This window comes from Cryptotermes secundus, unplaced genomic scaffold (genome assembly GCF_002891405.2).
Source record: "Cryptotermes secundus unplaced genomic scaffold, Csec_1.0 scaffold454, whole genome shotgun sequence".
NCBI lineage: Eukaryota > Metazoa > Arthropoda > Insecta > Blattodea > Kalotermitidae > Cryptotermes > Cryptotermes secundus.
Window position 1 is genome coordinate 202,566 of NW_019729215.1, and position 17,990 is coordinate 220,555.

Here is a 17,990-nt window from a genome sequence, read left to right on the forward strand (position 1 = left end):
CACGTCTCGTACTTTAGCTATCACAGACCTATATTGAGCACAACCAATCAGCAAGCTCCTCGACTCACTGACGTAACTACAAACCAAACGCTTTGGGTAATTTCAATAAATAATGTACTGCACACATAGCAATGCTTCAATAAAGCTTCAATTTTAATGTACAAAGTACTTTCATTCCAAAACAAATCCCAATTTTGTAACGTTTTCAACGTGAAACCTGGAAACCAAGTTTCCCCAGTCATTTTTAAAATATGTTTTTAATGTTAGACATGTCAAAAATTATTAAAAACTACTACTTGTACAAGCCTGAGCTACACGTAACTGTACATTTAAGGCCATTTTGTTCAGCACTTCCCGTCTGTGGAGAGGCTGCTAGGCGACCGTAACTGGATTTATACTGCTAAGGCCATAGTTATGAGTTCGCTCCGTTTAATGCACAAAGCGATCATTACACAGCTCCGGCGTGGTATATAACGGAACAATGATAAACGGGCATATACACCCACGAACGCTTTCGCTACTGAACATACGTTGTATGATAATTTTGTTATGGTAAAGGGAAAGGGTAAATTTACCCTCCATGGCATGAAGACGTATGGGGGAGTGAAGCTACAGTCCCGCCATTCTTAATCTCGGCACTAAATGGTAATGAGGGGTTAGCTTCACGCCCCAGCCGCTTTACCCCCGAGGAGGTGCAGTAGCCCCTGAGACAAACTGGACGCTATGGGGGACAATAATCTCTCAGCCTGTCGGGAATGAAACCCAAATTCAAAAGCAAATGGCGCGGACTGTGACACGACCGGAAATTCTTTCTCTTCCGATGTGACCTAGTCCTTCCGACCGCACGAGAGTAGCAGTAAAGGGCGGCGGGCCGGCCGGCCGGCGCGTAAGGCTAGCAGCCTCGTAACCATCCGTGAGCCGGTTTTCTACAAATTATGGGAATTTCGACGTCCCACAAACCTGTACGCCTCCATGACCTGCTACAGGACCTGTTTACACTGTCGGAGAGCGGCCAAGGACGTCCGGCTCCGTCACGCGTGCAGAACTGGTTGCCCAGTGTGGTGACAGCTGACTCGAGGAACGGCGGTGAGTACAGTGTTGCTCCTATGGCGACAAGTCTCAACAGAATCATTTCGTACGATATGAGGCTTCAGACATTTAGGGCTCTTCTAGTAAGCTTGGGTGAGGTCAAGAGACTGACGTCACCTTGCAGCGTGTGCTCCGTACGTTAAGCAATCAGGAATGGCAGGTAAATATGGATTATAAATACAGAGGGGCCCCAAAAGATTCATACACACAGTTCCGCCGCCATTTTCCTTGACTGCCCTGTCATTCGATAAGGTGGCTCTGGCATTCATGTGACTAGCACCATCTGTTGAGGGAATGTCGCACTATACACCGAGCATTACATTTCGATTCAATTTTGTGACTGCGTCCGTAGATAAGGTAGAGGAGCTGTCGCTGTGCTCCATGACAACGTATAGGGTAGTGGAGGTATAGCTCCACTTTTCTTGACTTCGATGTTAGATGGAAGTGAGTGGTGAGCTAAAAGCCTCGGGCGCCCCCCGGTACCCACTGGATATGAGGTGGGGTGGGCACCGGGTTCGGTCTGGACGCTGTGGAGAAGACAAATCGTGCAGCCTTCCTGAAATTTTGTGCGCTTCTCTGTATTTTGGTACGAAAACCTACAAACCTAGTCTCATCAGAGAGGCCGCCCCACGACAACACTCACTGCAAGTGTCTGAACGGTCTGAAGAGTGGGGTCAGGAGCCCCTCACGGACTGGTCATCACAATCTGTTCCAACGCCGCGTAGGCTTGACTCGGGCTGTCAGGTCAACAGTCCCGTGTTCTGACCCAAACCCCGAACTCAGAGAGGGCAGCCACAAAAACCTAATCAAAGCGTTCAGGGAGTAGCATGCGACTCACTAGCCACATGTTGACGAAACTTAATTGCTATGCGACGATATTGTGTGTTCATTTCAGGTGGATACTACACGCCAAATAATGGAGTTGCTCTTCTATATGATCCTGCTGTCGCCTGTACTAGCATCTGGTGCTCAAGGGCCGAAAAGGCCACAAAAACCTGGTAAGAATTATGACTACAGCAGTGTACAGCGAAGCACACCCTTCACTCATGACAGAACTACACGGTACAAACAGCCCCAAAATGTAATCTGCATCAAGAACACTCTCTTAAAATGACAAGCAGCCAAATGTGGGGTCGTTCGCTCTTATTGCCCATAACTGTACATGGAGAGTAGTGAGCTCCACGTTCCGGTAACTTTATCCTCTGTGAAATATCCTTGCTTGCCCACTGGACAAGAGGCTGGCGGCGGATCTAGATCTCGTGAACACGGTAACTGGCCTATTCATTTACTTACTTACTTACTTACTTAGGTCTGCGACCCTCCAAGAAGTGTCACCTCTTCAGTTTCAGCTACTGCAGATCATTCAGTGTAGCTTCCAGACATCCCAATCTCAGTCTCCCACTTGTCATCCATCTTCAGGCATGTCTTCAAAGTTTCTAGTCGCCCTTGGTTTCGTATTGTCGCGTGTACGATTGACTACAGACGGGGTTTGAATTGGTAATTGTATTTATTCGACACTTACAGAAGTAACTACATACAGCGCTACCGCTAATTCACAAACTTTGCAGTTCACTACAGTACGCACTAAGTCTTCTCAGCCTGCTGCGTCTTCACCGGCCGTCACCTGGTAACGGCTTCCAACGCCGTAGCTCCCTCACGTCCTGCTGGCCGGCGACTGTCTCACAACTTACTCGCAGGCTGGCTGACACCAACTTCTGCTCTTCTCACTGCAGTCTCAAGACTCTCGTAATAACAGCTGCTCCTCGCCTCGGCACGGATCACACAGAAAACACCTTACGCAACAGTCGCGTTGCTATCTCACGGACCGCGTATAGAACACCCGCTTCCCAGTTCCTCCGTTGTTGCGTGTTACGAATCTGTTGCCTAGCAACTGCTGTCTCTGCTGACTTTGCAGTTCTTGCCATAATATAATTCCTTCAATTGGTATTCTGGCTCAGTGAACGGTGAGGAATCAGAAGGAAACTGCTCGCTGGAGCCGGAGATGCCTGTGGCAAGGGCAGGCCACACGATACTCAGGAGGTACACACGCGTCTTCATGACGCATTTACTATCGGCATCTGTCTGCACGGAGTGAGCAATATGTGGGGACACCTGGGACATGCGCTGTAAAGCCCGCCGTGTGCTCCAGTACGTATCGCCTCTCTCTTCAGGAGCGAAGAGTATGCCAAGCCGGTGCTGCCTTGCCACGAGTCTACATGGCATCTCACCTGCCTTACGCTTCAGCCATGAGATGGAAGTGGTACGTTCCTCCGAAAACAGGTGAACTACCAGACTACACGGCGTCATGTCGCAAGTCACCAGTCATATCAGTCTTGACTTTCCACCGCGCATGACGAACGTCTCGCGTGGGCACACACAAACACACTACTCTAAAACGCATTGAAAATAATGACGTCATATATGCGGCAACACTTTTATGCCATTTGGCATGCATTAACCCTCAACAGCGAAACCCTGAGCTTGGGGCTCTCACAATAGGGCTCATCTCGTTCGTGTTAAAGTGACTCTCGAAGGGCTTTTGGATTGGGTATTGGATTTACTGACCATTTATACACACGACCCGGAAGTACAAGCAATTACAGCGCCACCGCTAATCAGCACAGCAACCGCTAAGCCGTTTCCACCCTGCTGTGTCTTCGCCAGTCGTTCCATAGAAACGGCTTCTAACAGTGGAGATTCTTCAGCTTCCGAGTTCAGGTCGTCTACACAGACTCCCGTACGGAACTGACTTCGTTGCCCCAACCGTCTTCTTTACAACTCCTCGGCACGGACCACGCAGACAACACCGTTGTTGTCCTCTGTTGCATGCGTATACATTGCAGCTGGAACATGTTTACCGAGCCGTTCCCTAGCAGCATCCGTCTATTCTTGCTTATTAAAAATCTGCTACTGGCAATGGACGTGGTTCCGTTGTCTGTTTCGCTGCAGATGCCTAGAAACGAATGTTGTTCCAGAGCCGCTCCCTAGCAACGGTTGTTTCTCTGACTCCACAGTTCTTACTTTGGGCTAATATGCTATAGTATTTTCTCCACAGAGACCGCAACGGTTGGTGTGGCGACAGAGCTCCAGGTTCGTATTCGAGAAGTACTCAATTCGAACATCGACCGAGTACCTTCAGGATCAGGCCACGATCACGTCCTTCCACATCCCTTCCAATTCACCTGTTATCCTACCAACTGGCGCTGCACAGCCTGGCAGCAACTCAACCGCAACTTCGGGATGCAATTTATTAAATTATTTCTGTCTGTTTCTGGAAGGCATCTGGGGGCGGCAACACGGCGTCACATCCCAGACGATACTTTTCCTTATACTTTAATCCGACAGAATTTCGCCGACGTTTCGGAATAACATAATACCACCCTCTTCAGGGTTGATGATATGCTGGGTAAGAAGCATCACTCAGCTGTTTGCTTCCTTGAAGATGGAGGCAGTACGTTACTTCGAATCGTCAATGAGCTTTACCACACTACACGATGTCACATTCCATAAGATATTTATCTTCACAGTCACCTCGAAACCAACAAACTGTACAATACTACCATCACCTGCCACCATTAGAACCTAACAGTTGCTCAGCTGTTATGAACCTACAAATGCACAAGCGTGCGTACGGCGCATTTATTTCCATGCTACTGCAATCTATGGCAGCTCCACAGGCGGTAGCGCGGTTGCTTCAGGCACTATGCTACAGGGCGGAATGTCGCGGGTTCGATTCCTGATGGGGTCACTGGATTTTTCAATTAACGTAATCCTTCAGCCGCACTATGGCCCTGGTGTCGACTCAGCCTCTAACAGAAATGAGTACCAGGAACCTTCCTGGGAGTTAAAGGACGCCGACAGGCGCGTAAGGCTAACAACCTCACCGCCATCTGTGAGCCGATTGTCTAGAAATTGTAGCAGTCCCGAAGTCTCACAACCCTGTGGGCCTCCACGGCCTGTTACAGGGATAGCTTTACCTTTCATGACCAGACACAACCAGCCTCATAAGCAACGGGTAATGTAAGCGCTTTCCTTCAGAGGAAAAGAAACGGTGAAGCATGAAGCTCGTAACAACTAACCTTCATTTTGTACCGAGGTTAAGAATGCGAGGATATCTGCCTCCACTCCTAATAGGTCGCAATGACAGTATCATATTTTCCTGTTTGCTGCTAATCTGATGCGAGAACATGGCCTCATCTGACTGGTCTGTTTTCTTTCAGCAAGTGCCTACTTCTCAATCTGTCACAGGAGCGACCCTAACATTTCCGGCTGCATCAAGAACACGATTGAGGACCTGAGGCCTACACTCATTAAAGGTACCTGTGGAAACTGTGTCCATTGCAAGACACACGGCTCAGGCTGCACGGTGTGTTGTCCCACGGAATTCCTCCATCTTTTGAAGGAACATACATACTGCATCCATCATCAGGGTCGAAGGATATGTAGGAAGACATCAGGTGCTGTTTTTTTTTCTTTTCAGTTAACTTAGACTTTGACACTGATGATGGAGGCAGTTTGTTCCTCACAAACACTGGTACACTGTTACCAGTCTACACGGCGCCCGATCCCAAAAGACAGGACTCCGCATAAACATCGCTGTTAGAATCTCAACCCCAAGAACTCTGCATTCTTCGCGAGAACAAAGGATTTCTCAGAATGACCAGAAGAAAGAGAAGTTGGGTGGAGCATATAGTGCGCGGGGCAGACATGAAATAGTTATGGGCAGAAGACCTAAATATTAGACTACATACCTAAAGGAGGGCGCGGTACCATCCTCCTCACAAGGTCACTAGAGTGACTGAGCTACCTCTTCTCATTCTGAATGTGGTAATGCGAACACCCCAGTCAGAGATGTGAGCCATAGACACCGGGGAGAGCTGAGAAGTCACAGTTACTATGGCAACGAACCACTGTTGCAGGTACCCCTGAACTGGACCTGATCCCCCTGGACCCCCTCAACATCCCCCGCCTAGAGCTCAGGGAAGGTGGTGGCAATTTCAGGTTCGAGCAAGTTCTGACCAACGTCACAATCCACGGTCTGGGCGCCTTCAAGTTGCTGAACGTCAAGTGAGTACATGGCATTGCTTGCTACGAGTGATACTCCTCTGAGTCTTACACTGGAACACTCCCAAGATCTAGGTGGAGATGGATTAGTAATATTAATATGGTTATTGCAGGAACAATGTGTAGGAAGTGAACTGCCTTGAACTTGCTCAAAGTAGGATGCTCTTGTGAAAACGGTGATGAACTTCTGGGACACACAAAAAATAAGAGCAATAAGCAATAAGAGAATTTGCTCACAGACTTAAATGGAAGCCATCTGAGGCTACTTTCACTGACTTCCCTACAGTAAGCAGGGCATTGTAATAGTTTTTATATAACTTTTGGTTTTGATATTCATATTTGTTACAATTCCTCCTTCAATTTCAATCAGGGGTGCGGGGGACAGATGCCAGGCTTACCCCATCCTGCCCCTTCTGACACCCATTGTCATAAGCTCCCTATATTTCTATTTCGAAACCTTCAGTAATTCACTAACACGCTATAACACTGGATGATGTACAGTAAAACCTCGCTAATCCAGATTAGTTAGGGGCAAATGTCATCCAGATTAATGAGGCGGAAGATATCCCTAATAAAAAAACTTAAAAAACAAATAAATCAAAAATTTTATAATAAAGACAGTGCTGTAGCATCTTGTTGCACATAATTAATTAATTAGCAAATACCTTTAATGCTCGCCCTACATGAAACATTCTTTAAAAATTTGTTTAAAAGTAACTACTTTTAAACTAATTACAAACCACACTGTCCACTACATGTTTCGACCGTCGCTGGTCATCATCAGGTGATTAAAACTGTTCTGGGGATGCTGTTGTGCTTGCATCTTTTCTTGTAATGTAGAATGCTTAGCCCCATTATACATTAGTGTTTCTCATGTACCTGTGTCTCTCATGGTCTAAACACACAATGCGACAAGAGAAGATATGCAGGAACACAAAAAACACTAATATATAATGGTGCTAAGCACTCTACACTACAAGAAAAGACGCAAGCACAACAGCATCCCCAGAACGGTTTTAATCACCTGATGATGACCAGCGATGGTCGAAACATGTAGTGGACAGTGTGGTTTTTAAATAAGTTTAAGAGATGCATTATGTAAATGTATAATAACTTCTAAACAAATATTTTAAGAGAGCTGCGTGTAAGATGGAACATTAAAGACATTTGGTAATTATAAAAATGTCAATGCAGCAATTTCTTCCTCTGTCAGAGCTGAAATCCAGGGTTTCCTTCAGCCAGCTCAACTGTGATCTCTCCAGCTGCCCTCAGCACAGTCTGAAAGTCCTCTTGCTCTGATCCCTCTTGTCCCTAAATCCCTTGTCTCTCCTTCATCCAGCTGAAGCCAACCTTGGGTTTCAGTCTCTCCAGCTACCCTCAACACAGTCTGAAAGTCCTCTTGCTCTGATCCCTCTTGTCCCTAAATCCCTTGTCTCTCCTTCATCCAGCTGAAGCCAACCTTGGGTTTCAGTCTCTCCAGCTACCCTCAACACAGTCTGAAAGTCCTCTTGCTCTGATCCCTCTTGTCCCATTAAAGTAAGCATTCAACTGTGAACAGAATTTCTAATTCTTCATATTTCGATCCAGATTAACTGTAACCGGATTAGTGAGGATTTACTGTATTGTAAACAATGAGATAACTCACCATACATTTTACAGTAGGACAAGAGAATGAATTCACATGAAATAATGAAAAATCCGTAACAGAATTTCCTTTAAATTAAACACACAATTTGAAGAAAATAAGATAAGTAAATTCTTGATCAGCCTTGATCTGTTGATATAAAATCGTGAAGGGAAAATACAGTCCACATTTAGAGATTATCAATCATCAGAATTATGGTACACATTTCTCAGAAGCACAACAGACAGAAATTCAAAATATTTAAGGAAACTATATCATCATATTTGTTCTAAATTTACAGCAAGCAACAGATTTTTTAATAATTCCTTTCACTGTTCCTTTTTTCACAAAGCCAACATAAATGCATTAATTTCATGGCAAGTAGCCCCATGAATTCAATCTATATATATATATATATATATATACTGTGACATCAATGTATGTGCAATTTCTTAGAAGGGTGCACCATTTTACCTACAGATACTGAATAAGGAGAAAATTAATGTTAAGTGTAAACATACTGATCATGAGATCCACAGACCACAAGTCTGCTGCTGTTCACAGCCTTCTGCACAGCTTCCTTCTTCTTGTCTGCTTAACTTCTCTCATCATGTCCTCTGTTGACTAACGCCTTTCATCATCCAAAAAGATTAATCATTGCACCATAACCTAGCATTCTCAGACTCCTTGCCTGTGTGATATTAAATAATAGAACTGCAACATTAACACCCATTTTCAACACGTTAAAAGATATAAGCACAGTTCTTGGTAATCTTTGCAACCTCACTCCATCTATTTGCCCCCTCAGCATGAATTCACCACACACATTGTCACAGATGTGTTTGTTCTACCATGGCAATATTTTATGAGACATTCAACACAGCACTGGTTGCTGTCATAACACTGCTGCAGGGTCTGTTCACAACTAGATATAGATCTACTGATACTTAGCACTACACATACTGCTCTCATTGCAAAATTATCTTTGTGCAAAAATACTGTTTATTTCACGATAATGTTCTGTCTATTTTGAACTTCTCAGCATGTGTTCTTCACAAAAATTACAAAATGGAAAGTCCAACCTACAATACTTCCATCACGCTATTAACAACTGAAACACAGTGCACAGCATTTACTTGCATAGAATCGGCGATTATTGTCCTGTCGACCAATTAACATTCCGCCTTGAGCCTACTGTACTCAGTTGTGTTTACACTCGCATCATTACAGTATCTTGGTGAAAAATTTCTTTAACCGCGTCATTTTCCCGCACTTATTCATCAGTAAGCTTAAAGTTTAAACTTCGATGATTCACATCTTCAGTCACTAAACACCACACTACCGACGTTAGTGCATGTTGACTACAAATTTATTTACACTATATACGTTATTACTTACAACTACCTCGTTAATTTGGTGCATATTTCTATACAACGTCTCCTCCCAAATTTCTTCGCTCAACATACACCATAACTTTCGATACGAATGACAGTTTGTACAACCCACCGAATTAATTACGTGTGACGAAATCACAATGCTGCCAATACAGAAATGTTCGATTTCCTTGCAAACGTGGGCGCGTTCATTAACTTCAGTAAAATATTCGGTTATGACACTACATCCTGTTGCCTACTAATGTTGCGCAGGGCTATCAAAACTTGTAGAATAAGAGTATAAAAAACATTCTGTATTTTTCTGGGCTATTCACATACAAAAGTACATACAAGTTAAAAAAGTTAAGTTGCCCCCGTGCTTATTTAATTAAGCGCTATGCCATGAAGACACTTGGGGGAGTGGAGGTATAGCTCCACCATTCTTATGAAAATTCATTTTACAATTCCTTCGTTGCTTAGACTTTTATGGTCATGTGCTATCCATGTGTACACCATCTCAACTTTCGAAAGAAGCTAACCGATTTTCGTGAAATTTTGTGAACTTCATGCCACTGTAGCCCGTGCAAAGTCCATACGTGCTCACTTACTACAATGAGTAACAACACAGCAGAAACACGAGTTTGTGAGGTAGTCGCGAAGTTTGCAACGCTTACCCTTGATACATGAAGCAAGGCAGTACATCTTTCGAAATTACCCAACTTTTTTGAGGTTATGCAAAACGACAACATGTTAGCAGAGCGAAAATTTTGTTTGCCTTTGTTAAATAGAACTAATAAACTGTTAGAGCTAAGCATGTGCAGTTGGGGATGGAGATATACCATAAACGTATCTACTCGTATACTACCCCCTCACCTCACCCGAAACCAAACTCAAACAAAAGAGAACACCAAGACTGATCGCTCATCTATCTGAATTTACTCGCCATTGTTTTACATCTTCAAAATAATAAAGGCTGTGTCTTGTAAATGACATTGGAAGCGCCATTCTTAGGGTTCCAGTAGCGAAAAGTTTAACTCCCTGGCACAGACTCTTTCTTGCAAAGCTAATAATTACTCAGATAGTCAAGAAACTAATACAATCTCACTTACCCTAAGGTTCACTGTCGTGTCCTAAACAGCGCCCTCTAATCATTATCCCAAGCCAGAGACATGTAAACCACATCCCCTCCTCCTATTTCATTATGATCAATTTTAATATACTGACATCTACGCCTAGGTCTTCCAAGTGGTCTTTCTAATTCGAGTTTTCACTCCAAAACTTCGTAAAAAATCTCCACGTCATTCTTCTTGACATAATCATCGTGATATGTGGCGAGTACAATGCATGAAGCGACTCAAAACTTCCTAATGTACATCTCTGAGGGTATAGGCAACCTTACGGAAGAAAAGTCCCGTGTGTTCAAGGAGATCTCCTGTATGGTGCTCCTAGGCCTAATGGCTGCGCAAAACCAATGACATATTTATATCTGTAAATAGTGTTTATGCATCCGTAGAGATGTTCCAAAGTATATGAGAGACATAATGACGCTAACACGGCTCCTGTTTCAACACAGAGCGGACACCGACAACCTGACGCTTGATATGCACATGCTGACTCCCTTCATGAGGTTCGACGCCTATTACGAGATGGAGGGTAAAGTGCTGGTGGTGCCGCTCAGCGGGAAAGGAGACTGCGTCGTGAATTTCAGTAAGTAGCACATTATTACTTGTTATAGAAGTCCAGGGCGGTCGAAGCCGGCGTCCTCTCGGACGTGACACCTTCTAGTCTGGCAGATTATCGTATCGGACTAGTGCATTGCTTCCATCTTCAAGGTTAGGACATACTGGGCAAGAAGCAATCAACAAGCTGAGTGATATTTATTCACCGCCATATTTTCGGTCTTTATTGGCAGGGTTGGGCGAAGGGGGGGGGGCGAGGTGAAGCCAGGCTAAAGGCTACTTCGATGACTTCCCAGGGGAAGTGTTTGAGGTGGGAATGTCAGCTTCTTCAGGTATTAGAATTTTATGAGCTGCTTGTCGCTCAGTTCTGCAGAGGAAAGTGCAAAGCTGTTGTTAGGTAAAGGACACGTCTTCATCTCGTTTTCTTTCAACACGGAATTGCGTGTCACTACTCAGGACACCCCTGATGTGAAGCTGAAGGGTGGCTCCACCACAAGCCTCGGATGGAAGACGCGGCTGTGAGATGCGAACACGGGTAGCAGGGCTGGGGATGTAGCCAGACGTCGTCTTCTGGGATGTGCCGCCATGTGGTCAGGTGGGAAGGTAACGTTATGCAGGAATCTGGTGCCTCCATCTTCAGGGATGAAGACTAACGAAGAAAAGAAACGGGATTCGACAGGCACCAATCGGAGGCCGGTGCCCTTAAAAGGGCAGAACGAGGCGGCAGGTCACTCCAAAATTTGGGTAACTTTCTATCGGACTATACGGCGACATATTCCAGAAGAGAGAAGCCGAATTAATAAAACTCACTACTAGACCCAAAGTCAGCAACGGCGACGTCTACACTGAAGATGGAAGCAGAAGGTTCGTACGAAATATCAGTAACCAGTTACATGGTAACATAAATCCATAATACCACAATATCACTGCTGATGCTGAGTCAGTTCATGAAAACTCGAGGGATCATAGCAAACAGAATTTGTCGGTTCTTTTGCCTGTCAGATGGCAGTCGTGGGAGATGCGACGTTCTCATAGCAATCAACATAAAAATTAGTCTTCTAGACTGTTTTACAGCGTAGTCTATTAGAAGTCTGTAGATGATTAGGAGGAGCATGGTGCCTCCGTCTTCAAGGAGGCAGCCCTAAAGATGGTAGCAGAAAAGTAATCCGAAACATCAGCAAAACTGTACTAGATTAAACGGCGTCATTTCCTTCTGTTTCAGCGGACGTTACAACCATCGCACACACACAACTTGAACTGGTAACCCGGGACGGCGACCAGTATCTCAACGTGCAGAAAGTAGAGTGGAACATCGACGCAGAGAACTGTCACTTTCACTTCAACAATCTCTTTGGAGGGGACAAGGCCCTTGGTAAGCCCATACGCCCACAGACGCCGAACGGGCTGGAGCAGTAGTAACGTTCTGAACGGGTACTGGCGAGGTTTCCGTTATCCAGAGGCGTTCTTCCAGACAAATTCCGTTACCTCACGACTGCTTCCTTCCAAGTCCTTTGTTTCGCTATTCTCTATACACTGCACCACTCAAACACGCGGTAGCGTAGTTCCTTCAGGCACTATATTACAAACCGGAAAGTCCCGGGTTCATTCCCGATGGTCACTCGATTTTTCAGTGGACCTAATCCTTCCAGCCGCACTATGACCCTGGAACCGACTCAGCCTCAAACAGAAATGGGCACCAGGAATCTTCCTGGGGGTAAAGGGCGGCCGGTGCGTAAGGCTAACAACTCACCACCATCTGTGAGCAGATTGTCTAGAAAATGTGGGAGCCTCGACGTCTCACAACCGTAAGAGACTCCACGAAATGTTACACAGATAGCTTTACCTTCCTACCATTCAACGCTATTCAGCAGGAGACATTGAGCGCTTCCATACAGAACGCGCACATACACAAGCTCACAGACATTTCCCGGGGCCTCCCCCATCCGAACGCTCTTCATCTTCCTTTCTCGGTGCCTTCCCTTCAGCCGGGTTCGATCTGTACTGATCAAAACAAGCAGGCTGAGATGACGCGCATCTGCGTGTACACGTCAGCCGGCCGTGCGCCGTCCTGCACACGAGGCTCACTGCACCCTCTTTCTTTGCAGGTGCCAATACCAACGCCTTCCTGAACAAGAACTGGCGCGAGGCGTTCGACACTTTCAAATACCTGGCAGAAGAGGCGTTCGGCATCCTGTTCAGGGACTTAACCAACAGGGTTTACCGACACTTCACATACAAGGAACTGTTGCCAGAGTAACTGCCTCGACATGAACAGCTGAACTGCCCACCGCCAATGCCGACTTCACACTCGTAACAACTGCATACAGTAGGCGTGTGAACTCGTCAGTGACAAAAGATGAGCCAGTTCAAGCCAACTGAGATCTCGAGATCCTATCTTCATAAGATGAATCATCAGCTCTCGCGGAAAAGTACTTCATTTGGTCTCACACATTGCTGAGTAGCTCAGGCCATTTTCATTCAGTCTTTACATAACACCCATTCGCGCACCTGGTACGGTGCCTTACAGGGTTCCGAAGGTTTACACACTGTTAGATATAATACAAGACCCCCGGAAAGAAGCTAATCCTGACTGAGGCGTTACGTGGCGTTTCACAGCACATCTACCAGTACCGGGATAGTAACTCACAGCAGGTCGCAACAACTTCCTGCCACACCCTTTGCAGTCCATCATTCGCTAACCTTGCGACACCACATGGCGTACTGATTGTGTCATTAAATAAATCATATCACACCGTGCGTCTTGTCACAGCGTATACACGCATTTGTCGTGCTTCAAGCATCGCAATTTCATTCAAAAAATTAACAAAGCTTTCACACTTCCACGTAGCCAGCACTTCAAGTTCTTTCAGGACCCTAGATCGACCGTTTAAAGCCCAGTAGTCTCTAAAGGTGCCACATGCTTTAACACACTAAAACTATGCATTCTGACCGCGAATGTTTCCCTAAACAGCATTAACCGGTTTGTTTTCGTAGCGGAGACGTAATATATTTCCTGTGAGGTACGGACTGAATCGTTATGTAAGACCTAAAAGTTTGTGACGATTATACATTACTTACTTACTTATTTATTCATGGAGCTGAGCCCTTCTGGAGGAGCCGCCAATTCTGCAGCTACTTAAGAATTTCCCAGCATTTCATGGAACCCGAAGGTTCGTTACCATGTTCACAACAGCCCTCCACTGGTCCCTATTCTGAACCAGACCAATCCAGTCCATACCACCCAGTCCTATCTCTCTAAGATACATTTCAATATTGCCCACCCACCTACGCCTTGGTCTTCCCTGTGGTCTCTTTCCTTCTGGCTTTCCCATCAATATCCTATACGCATTCCTCATCTACCCCATTCGTGCTACATGACCTGCCCACCTCATCCTCCTTGACTTGATCATTCTAATTGTACTTGGAGAAGAGTAAAAGTTATGAAGCTCCTCATTATGCAGTTTTCTCCAACCTCCCGTCACTTCATCTCTCTTCGGTCCAAATATTCTCCGCAACCCCCTGTTCTCAAACACCCTCAGTCTATGTGAGATTATACATTAGTACAAATATTGTTTCTGGACATATTTTATGTTGTTCAGAAGAAATCCTGTTTTTAAAACGAGAGACCCGTCCCCTCGCCAGAGGGGGTACTCCATTTCATCAAACCCGCAACTGACAGTAATAAAAATCTGGTCTTGGGGCCCCAGATGGGTGCTCAACACCAAGACAGACTGGCCGACTGACCGTCGGTCGTGACATAACTTTCAATTTTATCTTAAATCTGTAAAGNTATTTAATTAATATGTTACACAGCTTGAAATAAGAATAAAGTTGGCCTTGAATGAAGACGTGTCGCTGTCTCGCCGCCAGACTGCAGGGCAAGCAGCTGACAAACCCTTTACAGATGCGTCAGCACGGCCACATTAATCGCAAGACTGGAGCAATGGCGGACTAACGGTCAGCAGAGGAAACCCGAAGGAAGTCGGAGACCTGCCTGCTGCGTTGCCACTCCGTCCACCGCGAATCACATGTGAAGCCGTCCGGTGAGAAGCCAGCGAGTTCCGTCTTGTTTTGTGCGGGTGTAAAACTTGGTCCTTGCCTACGGAACAGCAAACATGGACTGAGGGTGTTTGAAAATTTTGAACACTTAAGGGGGAGGAAGAACAAAAGAAATTATATAAAGAGGAGCTTCGTAACGTGTACTTCTCGCCACACATTGGGTGATCAAATCAAAAGATAGATGGGTGGACCGTGTAGCACGTACTCTATGCGAACAAAATGTTACTGGGAAGTCTGAAAGAAAGACCATGGAAAACCTGGGTGCCAGGATATTATGATAGATCTTAAGGAAACAATGAGCGCAGACTGGATTCAGCTGGCTTAGGATAGGGACCAATAGCGAGATACTCGACACTGTAATGAACCTTCGAATTCTATAACAGACGTGGAATTTTCCTGACGAGCTGAGAGGCTATCAGCTTCTCAGTGTAGTTACCTTGATCTCGTACGTTTATGGCTTGCAAGCTCATATCTCGTACCTTGTCTGTAGCATCGGTGTGCATGTAATGGTAATGAGTTTCCACAGGGATGTGACGTCGTGTAGTCTGGCTTATATGTGGAACTGCTGATTCCCTCTACACAGCAGTATATAATTCAACCCTGAAACTGGAGGCAGCAAATTCCTCCGAAACGTTAATACTACATGACGCCATTTCTCTAAATATGCTACTCTCATGGACTCCGTAAGTTCTGAAAGTTTGTGACAATGGTATGTTAATGCAATTATTCACTTGTATCCGCAAAAAGGGACTAGCTCTATCGACTGGGCCCAACGGAGTAGGTTCCACCTGAAGACACAATCCCGTCTCCGAAACATTGTGAGTGTTTAATAAAAAAAAGAACAGGACGTTGGATAATGTCCAAAAAGTCATAATTGTATCATAGTTTCCGTCAAGAAAACCACTAATTTCACGTGTCAGTTATCACTTTTTCAACTTGAAGATGTTGTTACCAAGTTCCTCCGAAACACCAATAAATACTGCGTGACACCTCAGGACACATTCATTTTATAGTTTCCGCATAAGAACCTCCAATCGCATACAGTATTTATTTCCCTGAGGATGGAGGCAGCACGTTCTACCAGAGAAGACATTAACGTTACAGGGAATCACAATCTCACGCTCTTTCCGTCTCTGCAACGACAAGTCTTCCAACGTTTTCGCGAACTTTGAATTTGCCATCTTCAAGGTTAATATCTTTTGGGGGGGGTATGGAGCCCCCTCCATAGATCGAGCAGTGGCGGGTGAAGGCGTTGGAAGAAGACATTCCGCCATGTCTCTCCTCACTTGGCTGGTTTTCAAATGTCCCTAAGTGGAACCGCTCAAATTTCCCTGTCTGTTGACCTTACTGCACCAGCCCCCAGACCCCCTCTCGTGATCAGTTTACCGAACCAGAACCCTAAGCACTTCGTCCTTGAAGATGGTGATATATACCTCCGAAACGTCGGCACAATCGCCCAGAAACTGAATTCAACATCGATAAATAAAATGTTAATTTCTTTGGCTGTAGGCAGGCTCCCAGAAGCCGTGACTTCCGAGTTGATCTCGGCATGGGTTTGCAAGGATTTTACAAGAAACGTGACGCTACTTGTCAGAGATATGTAGCAGACGAGATAGGTATATAAGCAACATGACATGCCCACTGATATCACAGACAGGACACGACAACGCATCGACAAGGAGTGTCTGGTAAGTGGCTAACAACGTGTCATTTCAGCCTTGCGGCTGCTCATCATAAACACACGAGAAGGCAGGCAGGCACAAAGTACAGGGTGGTTCACTCGCAACGGCTACAGAATGAACAATTAAAACTCACGCAAATAATGTACCGATGGAAACAAAATCTGGCGGCAGATTCTATATTTCGCGCCGTTTCCATCCCGCCATGCTGGCTGCGACAATTGCGTCGCGTCGGCCTGCCCAGCGTCTCCACATCTACCGGTGTCTGCGTGATTTGTAACCACTAATTGAGGGCCTGCCCCGAGTGAATCACTCAGCACAATGGGTTACTCAGTGCGTGTGGCGCGACCTTCCCACTAAAAACAAGATTCACAGCGAGTACTGAGAGCCGTCTCAGACAGGGTACAGCACCACTGGCGAGACTGACACCGCGTGGACAACCACTGCCCCGCAATCTTGCTTCAGTTCCACAAGAGTTTGCACTCTGACTCACATTTAATTTCTTAATAGTGCGCTTGCCACTCAATATTTTGTAAGCATTTCTCCCTTGCTTGGTGTGTGTGTGCTAGTGTTTCCAAATTCCAAACATTATCTTCGGGATCCGGGAATTCCCGAAATCGTTAAGTTACTCCGTCTGTTTCATGAACATTTTATTTGCGTGTTTTGAACAATAACAAACAGTAAATCATTTTTCTGTGACAGAATTATATTAAAAGTGTCAGCGGTGTTCTTCAAAAAAAGGCATAATAATAAATGTACAGTTTGTCATTCTTATGAGACAGTACGTCAACTACTCATAGACTTCAGGAGAGCCTATGATTCAGTTAGGACGGAAGTGTTGTACAATATTCTGACAGTTTGGGATATCCATGCAAGTAGTTAAGCTATTAAAACGTGTTTAAACCAAACATACAGTAAAGTCCGTATAGGTAAACAGCTGTCTGGTAAATTTCCTAAGAATGGTCTAAAACAAGGAGATGCTTTATCGCCACTGTTTTTCAACATTGCTTTAGAATATGCCATTAGGAAGGTCCAGGAAAGTGGCCGAGCCATAGCTCAAGCGGTTAGTCGCTGGCTTCCCAACGCAGCGGCCCGGGTTCGATCCCGGGTCTGGTCAAGTGGGATTTGTGGACAAAGTGGCGCTGGGGCAGGTTTTCTCCAAGTACTTCGGTTTCCCCTGCCAATCTTCATTCCACCAATTGCTCCACAATCACCCTCGCTTATCATCTGGGGCTGGTACAATAGGCCAGAAGTGGCCGCAGTACAAAGGACTTAGTCCCACCCACTAGCAATAAAATCAAAGTCCAGGAAAACCAGGCCGGGCTCAAATTAAATGGGACACATCAGCTGCTGGTCTGTGCAGATGATGTGGGTGATAATATAGATACCATAAAGAAAGTTCAATTGACGCAAGTAAGGAGCT

The 17,990-nt window shown here is 45.4% G+C and overlaps 1 protein-coding gene across 1 annotated transcript; it reads left to right on the forward strand.

Moving 5' to 3' along the window:
• Window positions 1-995: 995 nt before the first annotated feature.
• LOC111865475 (protein takeout) lies at window positions 996-13,823 on the forward strand. The gene is made up of 7 exons (XM_023853558.2): window positions 996-1,086; window positions 1,985-2,087; window positions 5,310-5,405; window positions 6,009-6,156; window positions 10,724-10,857; window positions 12,052-12,201; window positions 12,935-13,823. Exons 2-7 carry the CDS (start codon window positions 2,006-2,008, stop codon window positions 13,084-13,086), a joined length of 762 nt encoding a protein of 253 aa, XP_023709326.1. The 5' UTR covers window positions 996-1,086; window positions 1,985-2,005; the 3' UTR covers window positions 13,087-13,823.
• Window positions 13,824-17,990: the final 4,167 nt, after the last annotated feature.